At 39.6% G+C, this 18785-nt stretch overlaps 1 protein-coding gene across 2 annotated transcripts; it reads left to right on the top strand.

The window, feature by feature from the left end:
- The first annotated feature begins 11131 nt into the window (after positions 1-11131).
- Positions 11132-13221, top strand: LOC119651990. Of its 2 annotated transcripts, XM_038055907.1 has the most exons (5): positions 11132-11285; positions 11617-11692; positions 11827-12559; positions 12617-12979; positions 13033-13221. In XM_038055907.1, the coding sequence occupies exons 2-5, from the start codon at positions 11645-11647 to the stop codon at positions 13047-13049; spliced, it is 1161 nt and encodes a 386-aa protein (XP_037911835.1). In that variant the 5' UTR covers positions 11132-11285; positions 11617-11644; the 3' UTR covers positions 13050-13221. The 2 variants fall into 2 exon arrangements, with proteins under 2 accessions (XP_037911835.1, XP_037911834.1); XM_038055906.1 differs by having other exon boundaries at positions 11133-11285; positions 11827-12979.
- The last annotated feature ends 5564 nt before the right edge of the window (positions 13222-18785 follow it).

Consider the following 18785-nt stretch of genomic DNA (forward strand, 5'->3'; position numbering starts at 1 on the left):
ATGATGACGTCATACACGTGTTATAATACAGTCGAGTCATCTGAAATATAAAAATTTGACCTTCTATAACTTTGTTAGTAAAAGTTGGATTGCCTTCCCACTTTTCAGAATTACGTCTAATATTATCACTTATATTAATGCCAAATCTTGTACTTCTAGAATGAACTTAAGGGGGGAGGGGGGCAGAGGTTTTAGGGTAAATTCCTGAAATATCGTATTTCGCTATTATTAGTTTTATTTGAGCAAATATCGTATTGGGATGTATTTTGAAACCTAGTTTTTTATAGATGCTTCACTGTGATTTTTTCAAATTTCCCGGTTGCATAGGTTATGAAAACGAGACCTGTTTCACTTTTTCGCATATATGGTGACCTCCCCTTAAACCCAAAACAAAATGATGTAGCGGTTCACAGTCCACATGTTCTCACCAAATTTCGTCACGATAGTTTTCGAGTTAATCTCGTGTGACAGACGGGCAGACATACAGACATACCAAAAAATACATCGAGAATGTGATCCTTCCATGCCAAGATGCATGCAAGACAAAATCGGAACGCCTGAAGACCAAAGGACGAAGTCAATAATGCCGAAACACATGCTAGAATATGAACAACAATACCTGGAGTAAAAACGCGGGCGTAAAAAGTTGCGATCGGCCATCAAAAAGAGTAAAAACGGTAGCTTCAAGCGACTCCGTAATGTAGCAGATTCTGACCCAAAGGCAGATGCATACAAACCAGTTATGCCGAGAGTAAAAGGTAAAATTTCTCCTTGTATTATGTGCCCCAAATTGCTGTAGGAGATCATTTCGACACTGTTTTGCAAACATCCGGAAACTAGATTTCCACAATATCAATAAGTTCCGACGACGTCCCTCAAGTAACCACAGATGAAGTTTAGGAGGCAGTAGTCCAGGATAACGCTGCTCCTGGTATTCATCGGATCCCAAACAAGGCGCCAAAATAAGAATGCATCAAGCATTTTCATACTGGTATTCACAGCCTACCTAAAAAGACGATCTTTCCCGCAGGGTGAAAATTTTAAAAACGTATATTAATCATGAAGCCAAGGAGGTCGATAGGCGTCTCAAAAACCTATAGATTTATCTGTCTTCTGAATACAATAGGCAAGAGTTTGGTTTCCGGAAGGCTCGCTTAGCTGTTGATGCTACCAAAAGAGTTTTTGAACTAGCCAGCACTGGTGGCTCTAAACTTCAAGAATGGATTCAATTCTGCCAGATCGCTGCATAATTATTTATGAAATATAATCTTGGACTACTTCCGACAGCAGAAGTTACTTTATGATTCGAATGAAGGCTCCAAGACATACTATATAACGGCAGGAGTTCCGCAGGGTTCTGTTCTGGGTCCTCAGTTGTGGAACTTTATGTATGATAGCGTTCTACGGCTCCCAGTACCTAAGCAGCCTGTTGTCGTAGGATTAGCAGTTGACATTGCGGTAGTCATAACATCTAATCATTCTGGCGAAGTGGAGATTTATGCGGGCTAAAACTTGCCGACCAGAAAATGGAGTTGGTACTTTTTAAGAAACGGCGGAAACAAAAAAAACCATCCACATCTACGTCAATTCATATACTGCTTGCTCCCAGCCATCGCTAAAGTACCTGGAGCAACTTTACTTTTACCGCGAATTGTTAACTATGTTCGTTTATATGCGGGGCCAGTGTGGGCATCAGCGATAAAAGTCGTAGAATTTCGCAGGCAACTTCACGCTACATATCAAATCACGGTAATAATCTCGGGCGAACGCAATGCTGACCACATTGCCTCCTACAGTGTACCGTTACGGTCTTGAATGAAGTGCTCTAACACACTTCAAGGCCCTGATCCAATATGGATTGTTGCGCCAACGATTATTATTATTATTGTTTCAGACAATAGGAAATCTCAACGACCAGTTTCCACAATCATCCGCATAAAATGAAGACTCTGGAAAAGTCATCTACATATATCGTCGCGAATAGTGATCATTATGGGGAAAGATACGACCCATATTAGAAGCCAAAATCAAGTTATTCGGTTGAAAATTGAGCCACTGCTCGGATGCATCCTGGAAAAATAAGGTTAATTTAAAATAATATCCGGAGGAATGAAAAAATTCTAAAAACTTATCCTAATTTACCGATTAAACCACTGTAGGATGTACGCCAATATAAAGATTACGATATAGACAAAGGGGTGTGCTTTCATTCCTTTTTTTAAAAACAATTCTTTTCGAGTATAACAATCACTTATCATCATTTTGCATTTACAATGAATTATTATTATTATTCACCTTTTGTGAGGAAAGAAGTGCAAAAAGGTGACTTTTTATTGGAAGTTCAGCAATTTCCTTGATACATTTTACTTTCCTGATAGTAATGTTGACGTCATTCGAGTATTTTCAAATCTTAGCGTGTATTACAATGTTTCACTCTCAACATCAAACCTTGTAGAATGCAAATGATGGACTCTTATAATGACTGTAATTATCGTTGATGCGTTAAAAAAATACAGGCAAAAGGTGAACGGTTGCTACCGATAAAGATTATTCTGGACCACATGTATCTTGGCGAATCAAAATATTTGCTATGGAAGTGAACGTCATTTAGTACTGAAGTACGACTGGAAATTTTTGACCGAAATAATATTGTTCGTTCCTAAATCAGGCGAGAAATCATACAAATATTATCTTTAATCTTAAGTGAAAATAACAAGGAGTGAACAATCGAAAAAAAGATTTAGTTAAAACAAGACTCCGATTAACATAACAAACTTATCTAGTATAAGTGAGGAATATAGTTTTAATTGATATGAATATGTTATGCTTTCCTTTTACATTTTAACCAAAGAAGTCAAAATATGTTAATAGATATGAAATTTTACGTCGGAAAAATGTTATTTACATCCTCCTTAGACTTCGTAGGGAAACAAAACCCGATTAAAATCGGCTTACTGTCTGTCATGTGTCTGCCACATATATTTTTTCTCGGAAACGGTTGTGTGTTGTGGTGTGTGTGTATGGTGGGGGAGAAGCTTCAGCTTCTGAGCACTCAGGCCGTGTTGGCCCATTGTACTCACCTCCCCCGTCTAACGAAAAATTCCGGATTCGTTAACGTATCGCAGGATTTCCGTTAGTGTATGTGATGCTATCCGTCGGAATTGGAGAACATCGGCACCAAAGATCTGATGCCTGATGCGTCCATAGGCGGGGCGTTCACATAGGAAATGCTCCGGGCAGGGACACGTATCATCTTCGGTAATTCCTATTCTGAACATATGCCCAGCTAGTGAATTATGGCCTGTCAGAATGCTCACAATACACCTGCAAGTCCTCCTGCTTTTCGAAAGGATAAACTTTGCTGTACGTATGTTCGGTTCTGACAGGAAAAGTTTGGTGTGTCGAGCAGCATTTAGGCTCTGCCACCTGTCACTATGGGAAACTTGTTCCCAGTTTTTGAAAACAGATTTAGCCAATGCTACTGATTGCTGGCTCCGGTCCCGGCATAGGGCAGATTGACCCCTCTTTCGCTAAAGCGTCCGAGATTTCATTTCCCTCTATGCCACAGTGACCAGGTACCCAGATTAGTTCCACCATATTGAATCTAGACATAGAGTTCAAACGGTTTCTGCATTCCTGAACGATTTTCGAGGTGATCAAAGGACTGCTCAATGCCATCGGTGCAGCTTGACTGTAACTGCAGATTGCGATGCGCCTGCCCTTCAACCGCTCGTCAATCACTCAGTTTGTCACCCTTAGGATCGCATAAACTTCGCCTTGAAAAACCGTTGCATATTGTCCCAAAGGAAAAGCCCACGTCTAGTTTTTATTCGAGAGGTAGACTCCGGCTCCAGAACCCTCTTCTGTTTTTGAGCCATCGGTGTCCGTATATCCCGCCACGCATTCCACTGGGTCTTCTCAGTCCTCTCTACGCTTCATGCAGTGAATAATATGATTTTATATAGAATCCCAACATTCTCAGAAGCTACTCACCTGAAAAATCCAAAACAAAATTTATGTAAAATCGAGGAATCAAAATAGATATCCTAATAATAGTGTATTACTATATCTTATAATTTTACTGAAAAGCCTTAAATTCATCCTAAGTTTCCTAAATTTAACTGAAACGTAAAATGCAATATAAAGCATGACATTGGAAACCTTTGTTGACAAAGCTATAGTAGGTCTGAATAGAAGACCAGTATCACAAGAAAATGCAAAGCCTGGCGTATTGAGTTCACATACACTATGATTTACTAGCTCATTTAATTCTTGCACAAAAATCGCTCTATTCGTAGACCTCGCCTATCCAAAACCGAGCTGATCCTCAGAGAAGACCTAGGACCTCCTCCTGATTCACCAAGAGGACATCGGCGGTGTTTATCTCAATAGTAGGAAGGTTAACGGTAATCATATTTTTTGGAAAATGATTGGTTACTATTTCATTAAGCAGAATAGGTGTGTCTCTCTGTATGTCTCCCTGTCACACCCATTTCCTCAGAAACGGTTGCTCCTATTGATACGAAATTTAGAAATAAAATTACAGTACCTCATTCAATTGACTATCGGGTATATTCAACGTATATTCACTACAAGCTAAATATAAGTAGAACCAAACATTCTTATATAAAAATCAACAAGGAGCCGAGCTTCCCGTTTCCTACTTGTGTTTCTTTTTAAGGTTTTGTTTGGAAAACAAAACCTTATTAAAATCGGTTCAATGTCTGCTTGTCTGTCTGTCCGTCTTTTCTCAGAAACGACTATACCGATTGATACAAAATTTGGTGAGAAGATGGGAACTGTGGACCCCCAAACATGCAGTGATTGATCTCCTTCTAGGTTGAATTTAGGGGGGGTCCACATACATGTAAAAGGAAGGTGTACAAATTTTGTTCCCCAAATGTAGTTATGTAGGGTATCAAATGAAAGGTCTCGATTACTACTTTTCGAATCATACTATTCCTAATATAGTTACAGTAGCTCGAAGTTGAAGTTTTACCGTGTAAATTTACTGCAACTAAATATCAATATCACACTGAAGTGGGTAGTCAGACATGTTAAAGCATATACATAACGAACTACGTACAAATGGGATAGTTCTACACTCAAATATACTCACAGAAGAAGCAAACAAAACCTTTCATACCTCAAGCGCCCAGCTCCCGGTTACCCGACTTGTTTTCTTCTTCTTCTTACATGCTTTTTACAGAGCAAGCTAAGGTTCAATAGTTGGCCGTGAAAAAAAGTGTCAACGCTGGCACGTATAGAAAAATTGAGTTTCTCTTTCTTTCTTTCTTGTTACTTACTGAAATAGATTTTTTAGATATTTCTCTAGCAACAGGTGAAATTTCTCAACCATTAAAAGAACCTTAGAATGTTCTTGGTTATGGTAAACTTATACCGTGGTTTTCTGCCCAAAACTCACAACCAACCTTTACTTGCTGTCTGGTCCTAAGATCAATGAATCGCGAAAGGTTGTGCAGTCTCCAGAAGCCCTTCAACCGTTTGAAGCCACGAAGTAACAGCTGGTAAACGCCCTCGACAGGGTGCATCCCTAGCCGTGCTCATCAATGCGTCAGATATCGCAATAGACGCTGCTCTTTATCAGATGCTCAAAGCTGGGAACCGTTGGATTTTTTCTAACTCAAGCTTTTCAACGATAAAACGCAGGCCAATTGGAAAATTTATAAGAATGGCAACTGGGCTGGCACCCGAGCGGTCCATTACAAAGATTTTTACGATAAACTGGGACTCGAGATGGCGAGAGAGGTCTATATCAACTTGTCAAAAGTCAACATGAACAACATCGAACGCTTCTTTTACTCTAAATGTAGTGTCGCGGTGTTTCTAGCGATCAAATTTGTTGAAATAATAAAAAAAATATCGACATTTCTTGAAAGGCTTGTTCCCTTCATCAGTGCTGCAAGTCTTTTCTTAACTGGGATTGTTAACAACTTATATTCTATTTCAAATCTATACTACTATTCTAATCAATATTAATTACATTACTAGACGAGTTTTTAAAAACTTATTCCTTCTTCTGAAAAACTTACACTTTAAAAACTTTTTTGTATATCCTGAAAGAAGAAGAAGAATGATTATTTGTTTAAATAACGGGGTATACCAATTACCTAGATTTGAATTCAACCTAATCTCTACGGCCTGTTTGCTAATGAATAGGCCTTCGTAGGCATTCAGCTTTTGTGTGAAACAAAACCTTATTAGAATCGAGTCGATGTCTATCTGTCTGTCTGTCACACCCGATTTATTCGGAAATGGCTGGATCGATTGTTACGAAAATTGGTAAGAGCATGTGATACGTTGTTCCCTTTATATGCAGCAAGCCATTTTGTGTTATATAAATGTGAATGGAGGGTGCAAAATTTCTTTTCATAAAATGTGGTCATGTGGGGTATCTAATGAAAGTACTTAGTACTTTTCGAAACTGGTTCCATATTTGATATCGCATGAAACATAGGGGAGTGAAAGCTCAAAATATGAACATCTTTTCGATGTGTAACAGGTCTCGTTCTCAGAACGTGCGTCATGGTGCATCTCTACGAAATCTAGGCCTGAAAATACATCCGGTTCTGATATCTGCACATAATAAATAATAAAGTAAATAATAGTATATTTCCATATTTTATAAATTTACCCGACAACTTCCCTTATATCCATTCTAGAAGTACAAAATTTGGTATTGATGTAAGGGATAATATAACGCATAATTTGGCAATAATTGACAAAAATGCAATTATTATTAACAAAGTTATATGGGGTGAAACTTTGCCATTTTTTGTGAATTTCGTGCATTCTACAACGTGAATGACGTCATCACCCCATATCAATTCATCAATACCCCAACAAAATAGATTCATATGAAAGAATTATTTTGTTTTGGTTTTTTAGTCATTTGATATTAATAAATCAATTACTCCAAATAGACATCTGTGTATGTAGGTATACAGTATATGCGAGCCAATGAAGTTTGCGGGTAGTGTCTAATTCAGATAGATATATTTGTACATTAAACCAGTCGTATATAATATGCGCACTATATATGTACATATGTATGCTTTTCTGCGCTTTTCGGAAATAGGCAGTTTGTTTGTTTAGGGTGAGGGTAATATCTATAGCTGTAATATGTATGTATATCTTGTAGTTTGGAAACGAATGAATGAAGGAATATGTTGGATTTGTAGGTATATACGAATAGAAAAATGTGCGTTGAAGTTTCTTACATGATGAACACAAAACCTTTATACCCGAAAAGCGAGTTTCTGGTATTCCGAATTATCTTTACCTGTTTTAGTCTTCTTCTGTGAATGGAATTGTCAAAAGGCGATGAACCGTCTGACAATTCCATTCATAGAGGAAAACTTCGAGATTGAAAAACAATATATTACGGACACTACAAGGAAGAACGGATACAGCAAGACCACCATAGCTACGACAATCCGGAGACACGCACGAAGTATAGAACGGAATATCCTAACTCCATTGTACAGCCAGCAATCGACATCTACCACACTAAAAAGGGTCGCCTTTTCAAATTTGTCACGACATATACAGCCACATTAAAAAATGAAATGAGCGGCATTTTTAAAATCGCTTGTTCAGATTGTCTGAAGGTGTACATCCGACCGACGAAAAGATTCGTAACAATTAGATTTAGAGAGCAGAAGTCGCTATCGACCGACAATCCGCGGCCAATAGATCGTCTGAATATTTCGAGCAGATTTCAACGAGAGAACTTCCACAAGCATTGCCGACTTTTGGAGCCATTTCCCCCGTCAGCGCCACTGAAGATGAGGAAGTAATAAAACAAATGAAATCAGGGAAAACAACAGGACCTGATGACATCGCATCTGAGCCCAACACTGTGGCTCAGTAGATTCTTTAACCGAGTTATTAAAGAAGGCAGAACACTATCTGACTGGTAAGAAAATGCCACAGTTCCAATGGAAAATTGCGTCATGAAATTACTTCAAGCATTAGCGTAACCTAGATGCAGTGGCGGTCCACAACTAGTGTTCTTTGTGATCGAAACGTTAAATCTAAAATTTATCGCAATGTGGTGCTGCTTTGACTTGCTCCAAGAAACTCATCATCATTAAACTAAAGTATTTAACAGGTGGTTTTGACTCCACAGTCAACTCACCGATCGATATGGGACGCAGGGTCGGGATTCTCTTTCGGGTCAAGATGACTAATTTGGTTTTTTCCAGCGCAAGGCTGAAAACAAGAGCAGTCATTTATCTGCCTACCCGTCGCATCAATATGCCAAGTCTGCATAACCGACCAGTCTCGTTGATCTCCAAAACAGCATCTACCGTAGATCTCCCTGATCTGAACCCGAACTACCTTGGAAATAAGTCCCGGCAGCGCAGATCTCGCCAGCGAGTCTACTCCTGATGAGTATTTTGAACACTTTCCCGACCGTGTTAAGCATACAAGGCGGTCGGTATACAGACGGCAGCCACAGGTCTCCTTTTCTTTTCCTGATTAGCGCGAGTCTCGCCATCTTTCTGTGACAAGGAAAAATATCCTTCTTCAGGCAAACGTTCAACGTCTCGATCATCAAGTCACTGGAAAGTAGCGTCAACCACTTCAAACGCGACATACTGACGATGACTTGCCGAGAAGTCTTCCGACGGTGCCTGAGCACCAAAACGTTGACGTGGATCTGATGTTTAAAACTACGTGCCCGGTTCTCGCCGCCATTTCCAGAATCCAGGAAGCAAAAAATATTGGAGGGCAGTCCTAATCAATCATTCAAGAAGAGGCACTATGTTAGAGGATTGATAGATAGTTTTGGACTGATAATATAAATTATTAAACATAGTCGTCTAAATGCTTCTTGGCAAATGAAAGTCTTCTTCTTTTTCTTCAGCCTTTGTCCCGTTCACAAGCGGGGTCCGCTCGTCGTGATCGGCTTGCCATTTGACTCTATCGAATGCCTGATCTGGGTGCAATCTCGAGGCTTTCAAATCCCCATCCAGCGTATCAAGCCACCGTTGCTTAGGTCGGCCTTTTGGTCGTTTACCATCGACTTCGATGTTCAGACCAATCTTTGCAAGTGAATTCTCGTTTGCACGAATTGCGTGACCATACCATCGAAGACGCCTCTCTCGCAACTTTTCCACGATCGGTGCAACCCCATAACGATCGCGGATATCGTCATTTCGGATGTGATCTAAACGTGTGACGCCACTAGTCCAACTTAGTATCTTCGTCTCCATTACCGCGAGACGTCGTTCATTGTCTTTTATGGTCGGCCAACACTCAGAACCATAGAGAGCGACTGGACGGACGACATTGCGGTAAATTTTAGATTTGAGACGTTCGTTGATACGTGCTCTTATGGCAGACTTATGGCAGGTCTGTTAGTCAACGATAGTGTCTGGCAATACAGTCTATTGGTAAAAACAGAAAGAAAAACAAACAAGTCCGGAAACCAGAAGCTGGATGCTTCAGGTATGAAAGGTTTTGTATATTTCTTATATAAAAATATTTGAGTGGATATTTGTCCGTAATATATTATATATGCATATATTATGTCACAAGATTCATTCCCGCGTGCCACTGATATTCAAAGTCTTAGAATTTGCATTGAAGTGACAACTTTGACCTATTATAACTTTGTTAGTAATGGTACAATTTCTACCAAACTTGATGGGATCATTCTTTATACTATAGTTCATATTACTGCATTTCATAATTCTGGAATGAACTTAAAGGGGCTTTCACAGCCGATTGCTAAAAATTATAGTATTATACTGTTATTAACTTTATTTGAACAGATATCGGTATGAAAGGTATTTAGGAGCCTAGGCACGGTATACTGGCAGCTTTCTAATTTTTTCAAATTTCTTGGTTCGATAGGTTCTGAGAATGGTTCCCTGAAAGAAATTACCACAGTAGTGCGGAAATCCTTGTGCGTTAAATGTCTGAACTAAGACCAGCTTTGAAAACATGATTATATTCGATAAAAAAATATACACCCCTCATTTGTATAGTAGGTGCGGAGACCCCCTTTAAATTCCATGTAGACTGTATGCGTGGGCGTTCATAAGTCCCACCTTCCCACCAAATTTTTAGTCAATCGGTATGACCCTTTTGTGGAAAACGAGTGCGGCAGCCAGACAGGTAGACCTCCAAAAGAAATAAAAGACTAAGATTAACAATTTGCCTATAAATCCGGTCTTGATATTAGAAAGATAAACATTTTTGATTGCTAGACAGCCTTTGAACCCGTTTCAATGCAAGCCCCCATTGAGTGCAAATGTTTACTAACATAAACCATAAATTTGAGCTACAAAAAGTTCACCTCAATAAATACACCCAAATTCCAAAAACTCAAATTTGAGAAGGACAAATCTTTTTGTTCTTAAATATAATCTGCAACATTGTGAACACATTTCGCTAATAATCAATAGAAATGAATCATTCTTTCAATTGCTGGTTTATTAAAATTCATTAAATTCTTACAATATCAATTTGGAAATTAAAAATAAATCGCTATGCAAATTGGTCCAGAAGAGCTTATGCTGTCTTAATCTTGACTGAGTCTTATCACAGCATTCAAAAAACAACCGATCCACCTTAAAATAATCAGTCACTGTTTATTTTTTCTTTTGTTTAATTGGCTTCGGTGCTATTATTTTCGACAGTATTTTTTCAACCTCATTTATGCACTCGTCGATCAGTTTTTCTGCTTGGCGATAAGAACAAAGTAACGCCTTTTTATTTAAGAAAAAATATTATTAATACGAAGACAAGGTGGTGATTACCGAAGAGGTCACGCCTGTGTCAACCGTTTATGCACACAACAGTTGTGCCCTGGAAATGTTCGTTATCAGGTTTGCGTATTGAGTATTGGAAATGACCCGCGTCCAATACATGTCTGAGCAACTGTTTCTTCTGATTTATGTTCCCCTTGGATACTTATCAAAAGCTAAAATTATCTGCCAAAGAATCGGTTTCTTCTCTCTGCTAAAATGCATAATCACTGCTGAATTAATAACAATCAAAATGATACCTTTTGTTGCGATTTTGCAGAGAAACATTACGAGAATTCATATTTTTCTCCCGATTTTAATTTGCTGATAACGTGTTTAGCCCCTCCATGAGGTTCTTCCACATCAGCGTTGTGATTCGACCAGGACCAAAACTTGCTATATAAATGGAAACAAGTTAATTAGCTGGCACAGTCAATCAATAATCAATCACTGAAGTGAGCATTTCATTGGGAGCTATCCAATCAAGCAAGAACTTCTTCATTGGTAAGTATCCCCGCAAAGTGATAGTGAATCAAACAACCAAGCGGATACTTGTCCTCCTACTGGAGATTGAAAAGAACTGGGAAACGAATATTCAGGACGAGTCCTTTGTTGAAGTTGTGGTGCTTATCGAAATCAATTCCGACCAATAATGGAAAAGCAATTTCCAGAACATACTTGCCCCTCTCTACATCTGGCGATTGGAATTATTCAGGTGTCGGGACTGAGAACGAGATCCTTTATTAGTGTCTACCTTTTCACGTGTTCTTCCTTGGACACTTATTACATTTTTTCTGTATCATTTAGAAGCTATTTATATTTTTTCCCCTTTCAGATTGTAAAGTAGTGGAAACAGCAGCAAAATGAAGATTTTCCTACTGAGCCTTTTAGTCATTGGAACTCTTGCTAAAGTAAGGATCCTTTCATGCGTATTATTCACTTATTCCGAAATTTCCTAAATAGGCACTCATTTGTAGACAATTTAGAACTTTCGATAAGCTCAATCGATTATATTAACCCGAATTTCCACCCGCATTGATTTCAGGACAAGATCAAGGATAAAGGCATTATACATGACTTGCTTTACAAAGACACAAATGTCCTTAACTTCGGTGATGTTTGCAAGTTGAAGATTCATCAGCGTCTCAGCACCCTCAATGTAGACCTAACACAACGCCATCTCATTGACGAAATCTTGGTGAACGTTGACCGCTGCGTGACTTCATGCACCGATGACTACAAGATCGGCAAAGACGTGGCTAAATACCGCTACTGCGTTGGGAACTTAATGGCCATTACATTGGGGCAGGTTGACTTCTTAGAACGCAACAACTTGCTCAACAACGTCGGCGAACTCGATAATCTCGTCAATCGCTTGAGGCAATGCGACGTTTTCTTCCGGGATACCGACTTCATGAACACCAACAGAAACCTTGACTGGCGCCTCAACCAAGCAACCAATGTCTGGGGTATTAATCGCAACCTAGGAACATTTGGAACGGACCGCGACCTCATAACCAACCGTGATTTGGTAAATCGCGACTACACTACCGGCCGCGGTACTGACAAGCTCTTCGATACTAATATTAATAAGGGAGTAGGCGGACTTGACCGTGGAGATACCTATGGACGTGGAGTTTTCCAGGGCGATTTGACAGGACGTAGTGATGTTTATGGACGCGGTAATATTTATGGACGTGATGACATTACAGGACGCGGAGTTGGCGGCTTGAAAACTGGAGGTATAGGTGGTGTGGACAATGACTGGAATAAGGACCGTACGTATGGACGCTACCAAAGAAGCTTAAACTATGATAACAGATTGGACACAACAGGTAATGACCTCGGAGTTGTAGGATGGTACAGAGTCATCTATGGTGTGATTGGCGATGATGATCGTGACACTGTTAACTATGGAAATGATAACGTCTACGGAGTCAATCGATATGATAAAGATATCTACGGCCGCCAAGGGATTTTGGGAAGGGACAGACAAAACTATGGAGTCCGTGGTTATGACCTTAACGTCGATCGAGACATAACAGGACACAGAAACTGGAACCAATTGGTTACTGGTGGAGAACGTGATATTTATGGACGTAGGACTGGTGCCTATAATACCGACTACAATTTGAATACACAAGGACGTACCTACTACGATAATAAATACGGTTTAGGTGGCCGTGACCGCGGTATTGGTATGTACAAATTTTCTTATGAAAATGCAAATTTCTAACCCTTTATTTCATAGATAACTTGGTTTATTGAACTTCGCCGAAACTGCTCAACATCATGGAAACCATCTAAAATATGCCATATTCCTTAAAACTCGTACAACTCTGCTCGCAATGTTCTAGATAAATAATTAATTATTATTTCCATCTGTGAACATTTCTATATCTAACTGTAATGCAGTTAAATAAACAGCAATCATTAAAAACCTGTTTTTTATTCACAAATTACATCAGAAGATTATAGAGGGTCAGGGAAAATAAGTATAGAATACTCTTAACACTAGTGATAAACTCTTGGAAACAACATCTTCGGCAATCTTAAAATTCGTATGCTGCCAGATACTGTAGCTGGAAAAATACTTAATGTCGCCGAGAAGAACTTTGAACAATGTTCAATGTTTACCTCTTATTAAAACCGGAGTACAGACAGAAGGTACAGAAATGTCTCCTCATTTCGAAGGGTGTTAACCGCTCTTGGTCACGAATTCTTCTCCTTCAATGACCGTATCTCAGTCAATTTTTATCGAATCGACTTGAACTTGTAAGGTGGTATTTTCAGATAGCAGCAGCAATAAAAGTTGATTTTTTTAAAATGACAAGTGTGGTCAACCGCTTAAACTATTACAAACATTAGCAGCTTAATCAATCAAAGATTATAAATTAAGGTCTAATCATGGCACACCAAGAAAACAAAATGGCGAAAAAGTCTGCATTTTATTGCACAACATTTGTTAAATTTTATATTTTCAATGATTATATACAATTTTTTTCTTCTTCAGCCTTTATCCCGGTTAGAGACGGGATTGTCCTCATCGGTTGTGCCATTTTGCTCTGTTAAAGATGATCTGGATGCAGTCGCGGGGCTTTTAAATCACCATCCAGCGTATCAGGCCACCGTTCTTTCTGCTGGCTTTTCGTATTTTCCCATCGAGTTCGATGTTTAGACCGAATTTGCAAAGTGAATTCTCGTTAGCGCAAATCAGGTGATCATACCATCGAAGACGCCGCTCTCGCAATTTTTCCACCATCGGTGCAGTCGATCACAGATATCATCATTTCGGACGTGATCATGGCGTGTTACGCTACAAATCCAACGCCACATTTTTTTATCTCCATTACCGCGAGACATCGTTCATTGTCTTTTATAGTCGGCCAAGACTCAGAACTGTAAAGGATGACACTGCACACTGCAGTATATTATAGATTTGAAATAATAAAAATTCATGCAACTCACGATTGTATCTGATTCGCCAGGCATTTCCTTCCTTTGCGGCTACGAACGTCTTTCGAAGGACTTTCGATCGATCTTTTTTGCCGACATTTGCGTCAAGGTCCTCGTCTCGCATCCATACAGCAGCAAGGGACGAATTAATATCTTGTAGATACGTAGTTTATTCCGTCTGTGTACTTTTCTCGATCTCATTATGGGGAGGACCGCATAAACAGCTTTAGTAGTAGTAACCCGCCTTGGATTTCGTGTTTTTCGTTTCCGTTCTTCGAGACGAGGGCTCCTAGGTAGACGAATTGGTCCACCTGTTCGAAATTATACGCGCACATTGCAATGTTCTGTACACTAACAGCCGTCTTTCGAGTTAAGGTCATGTACTTCGTTATGGATTCATTGACCCTGATATTCTTCTTCTTCTTTCACTACTGACTCGAACTACTCAAACACAAATATCCACGTCGTCTGTGTACGCCACCAATTGCGCGGTTTTTACCAGTAACGGATCAACTGAAGACACCTTCCTGACGATGTTTTCGAGCACTAGTTCAAAGTGGTTGTGGGCGAGACCATTCGCTTGCTTAAGACCTGACACTATAGGAAAGCTGTGTGAGTTCGGCTGTCATGGGGAAGGTCGCGGTTCAAATCTCACTGGTGGCAGAAGGATGGACTGGATGTCGGATACCAGTCGACTATCTGAGTCAAACCAGGTTAATAATCTCGGGCGAGCGCAATGCTGACCACATTATCTCCTACAGTGTACTGTAATGTACCGTTACGATATTGAATGAAGTGGTCTGGCCCACTTTAAGGCTCTGATCCGATATGGAATGTTGCGAGAACGATTATTATTATTATTTGTGTAAGTTCATTTTGCATTTTTACCTGACCCTCATTGTTAATAATTGTGGGTTTCACTAGCCGGACTAGCTCCAGTGAGATTTTTAGCTCGATCATTATTCTGTACAAAGCTTTACGCTTTCTACCATCGTATGCCTGACAGAAGTCAAAGAACAGTTGGTATACATCATATTCCCAACACTTTTCAAGCACCTGCTTAATTGCGAATATTTCGTCCGTTGTCGATAATCCGAATCTGAAGCCACCTTGGTATTCTCTGATGATGTTGTCCGTGTTGTCTCTCAGACGTCGTTCGATTATTTTCGCAGTATCTTCCAGTATGTGCACAACAGTGAGATCCCCCTACACTTTTCGCAACGCAGACCCCTTTTGTATGCTGGAGAAATTATACTTTTCATCCAGTCGTCAGGTATTTGTTTGGTTGTCCAGATTCTGCTGATTAGTTTGTAGATTCGACCGGTGAGCTCAATTCCCCTTGTTTTAAGAGCTCCGTTGGAATGTCATCAATTCATTATAATTTGAATAAAGATGCCTCTACTTCGTACAGAGTCGCGGGGTGTGGGGATTTGTTCTCCGTTTGGATCATCCGGAAAGACATGGAAATGTGTCGTCGTTGAGTTCAAGAGATTTTGAAAATACTGAACCGATCTTGCTTTTATTTGAGCCGCTGATTATATTGCCATTCTGATCTCCACAGAGGGTGGTTCGCAGTGTAAAACCTATCCTCATCTGTTTCACTGTGCTAAATGCTACTCGTACGTCATTCTTTTTCAAGCTGTCGCCAAGTGTTCAAATTTTGTTGTTATTGAAATTTCGATGTTCTCATCTGCAGATCTTCTTAGCGTATCACCTTAGTTTATGATACTTTTCTTCTCAGGCTCGGGTTCGTCTTTCGATTTTTGTTTTTAATCGCTTTCTTGTTAATTGCTTCCAGGCAGGCATCACTGAACCATTCGCTATGCTTTCTTCATTATACATGCCCAAAGGTGTTTTAGTTGCACTCTGGACATAATTTTTCGCTAAATTTCATCACTACTTTTCTCCACCAGCAGGAGATAGTGCGTCGAAAATTGTCTTTAACTGTGTCATCTTTCAGCCTTTTCACATTGATTTTAGGAGTCCAGCTCCTGTAGCTATGGCTGGTTTTGGCTATACGACAACGGTATTTTCCTCTACCCAGGAAATGGTCCGAGTCACAGGTAGCACCTTGTAGCGTCCTCATGTCCAATAAGTTTGAGGCAGCTTTTTTGACGAGGATATTGTCGATTTGATTGAATGTCTGCCCTTCATTTTAGGTATCCATTCGGGTGTAGAATTGCTCCTCAATGCCATTATCTTTGTTCTCCATTGATGCATGGCAGTTTACATCATATATCACACATTAAGAAATTTCACCATGAAGCAGATTAAACAGATTCGTTCATTAATCGTTTGAAATCAGTTACCGGCTACCTAAATGTGTTTGCAAAAGCGGTACCCAATTCTCTGCTTCTTCGCTCTTAGCCATGCTAATGTTGTTGCAGGATAATTCCTGGAGAAGCTCCCGCAGTGCGAGTTTATGAAAGCTTCGAGTCTTAAAGTGCCATATTATCTACAAGGGGAATGATATATGGTTCAGTATCGTGGAGAAATAGTCTTTATACTTTTTCAGCTGCTAAGCATTGATCAGAAGCCTAGTGTTATCGTCCTTCACATGACGTTTCGTGACGCGATATACTATCGCGAAATCAGTGTTATCTGCTGACCAATGCGATAGTGGAATTCCCTTTGTCAAAGAGCAGGCTACGTTAGATTTCTCTACCTTATCAGAGCAACGGAGCTTCTACGCCTAAGGTTCACCCCCACAATCCACAGAACATCCTTAGGCTCAGCGATCCAACTCAATGATTACGTATTCGGCCCGGTCCTGTGATATCCTTTTGAGACGTTGCGGACAATTTAATGCTCTCAAAAAACATAACCATGGCTGTTCACTGTTTATCAATATTTTCAGCCTCCCACAGGGGTTGTCACCGATCCTTAACGGGTGTGTTATGATATGTGGAGTGCCATCCTAACTCACTCGAGCAAGTAATTGCGACCCCCTAGCTGGCATTATAGCTGGGTCCTAGCTAGTAGTCTCGAGAACGATAGACGGTGAAGAGCAAACTGCTAATAACCGACACATGACGGGCATTTTAGTTGCAGTAGCAGTTTGCTACCGAATGTGAAACAAAGAAATATTTTAAATCGAAAGCTACTTAGAAGGCTTATATATCCACAGAATACTTAAGAAGCGGCTAAAACGATTAGCGTTGCAGTTAAAAAAGTAAAGCGGCACCCTTAAAATACTGACCAATGATTATCTACGGACTGATAATTTCGACAAAGTTAAAGTTAACATATCCAACGTCTACTTCAGGGGTCTTGTTAGGATTAGTCCTTCATCAACAGAAGTTAGCTCTTGGTTAGAATGTTGCCTAAGGTTTGGCTTAATTCAGGATATAGCTTACTTCGGTAAGCTCCACATTCTTTGCAGGCAATATACTAAAATGCTGAGAATGAATGATGAACATTGTAATGTAGTTTTCCTTTAACAAGAGATCTTAGGCTCGAATAAGTAGTTGGGTATTTTGGAAAGCAAAAGCTAAATTCTACAGAGGAAGCAGATGCACAAGTTTTAAGGCGAAGAAATAAATATTTCGTGCCAATGAGTGAAGATACCAGCCAGGTGGAAATATATCTGCGGATGTGCTGACTTCAAACTCCAAACCGACCTGCAGCGAGTAGAACATTCCAATTCTAATCGACAGCCAGGCGGTCATCAAGGTACTGAAATTCACCTAGGGAAACTCCAAACCGGCATAGGAATGCCGTCATAACGTAAATACTCTTGGTCTATATAATTAAATATAGATGCTCGTGATTCCGCGTCTTATTAGAACAGAAGGCAATGAAGTGCCAGACGAACTGTTATTATATGAATCAAAACTAGAATTAAACAGGTCGGGATAACGGAAGGGGGTCGCTTCAGGTATAAAGGTTTTGTGTTCATCTTATGTGAGGAAACTTCTATGCACGTCTTCCTATTGGCAGATAGCTATACAGTGACGCAAAAAAGGTGCCTAAAGTTTTTCAAGATGTTTTCCGTTAAAAAAGGATTTACTTTATTTTTATGTTGTATGATTTTGTAGCATATCTTATATGGAATTAGTTGTGTAATTTGAATTTTTGGAAAAAGGTGTCATAAATTAATTACGTCAAATTTTTTTTGGGCGAAAAAAAAAGCGTGCTCAAAATAATTTTTACCAATTTATGGTTCGTGGTTCGTGTTCAAAGTAATTTTCTTAGTTAATTGTTGATTTATCGTTAAAGTGGTAGAAAAGGACTCTAGTCAGAGAGTAGTTGCAAAGGAATTCAGAATCCCGTACCAAGAAAGTAGGGTAGCGGACATCGGAAGAAATCAAATGAGAGCCAGAACCGTCCGCATTGTGTGAAAAGGTCAGTTAAAAATGGTTTCGTTGTGTCTCGGAATAGGACGACAACTCGTGAAAATTAGGAGTCACAGTAGGTCCAGCTAGAATTGTTGTAGCTTATAGGGCTTTTAGGGCTGTACATATGGTAAACCTACTATAACCAACGAACAAAAACAATAACTTCTCCTTAATTTACTAATACAGTATACCCTCAATACAATAAAGTACC

The sequence above is a fragment of the Hermetia illucens genome, chromosome 3 (genome assembly GCF_905115235.1).
Source record: "Hermetia illucens chromosome 3, iHerIll2.2.curated.20191125, whole genome shotgun sequence".
NCBI lineage: Eukaryota > Metazoa > Arthropoda > Insecta > Diptera > Stratiomyidae > Hermetia > Hermetia illucens.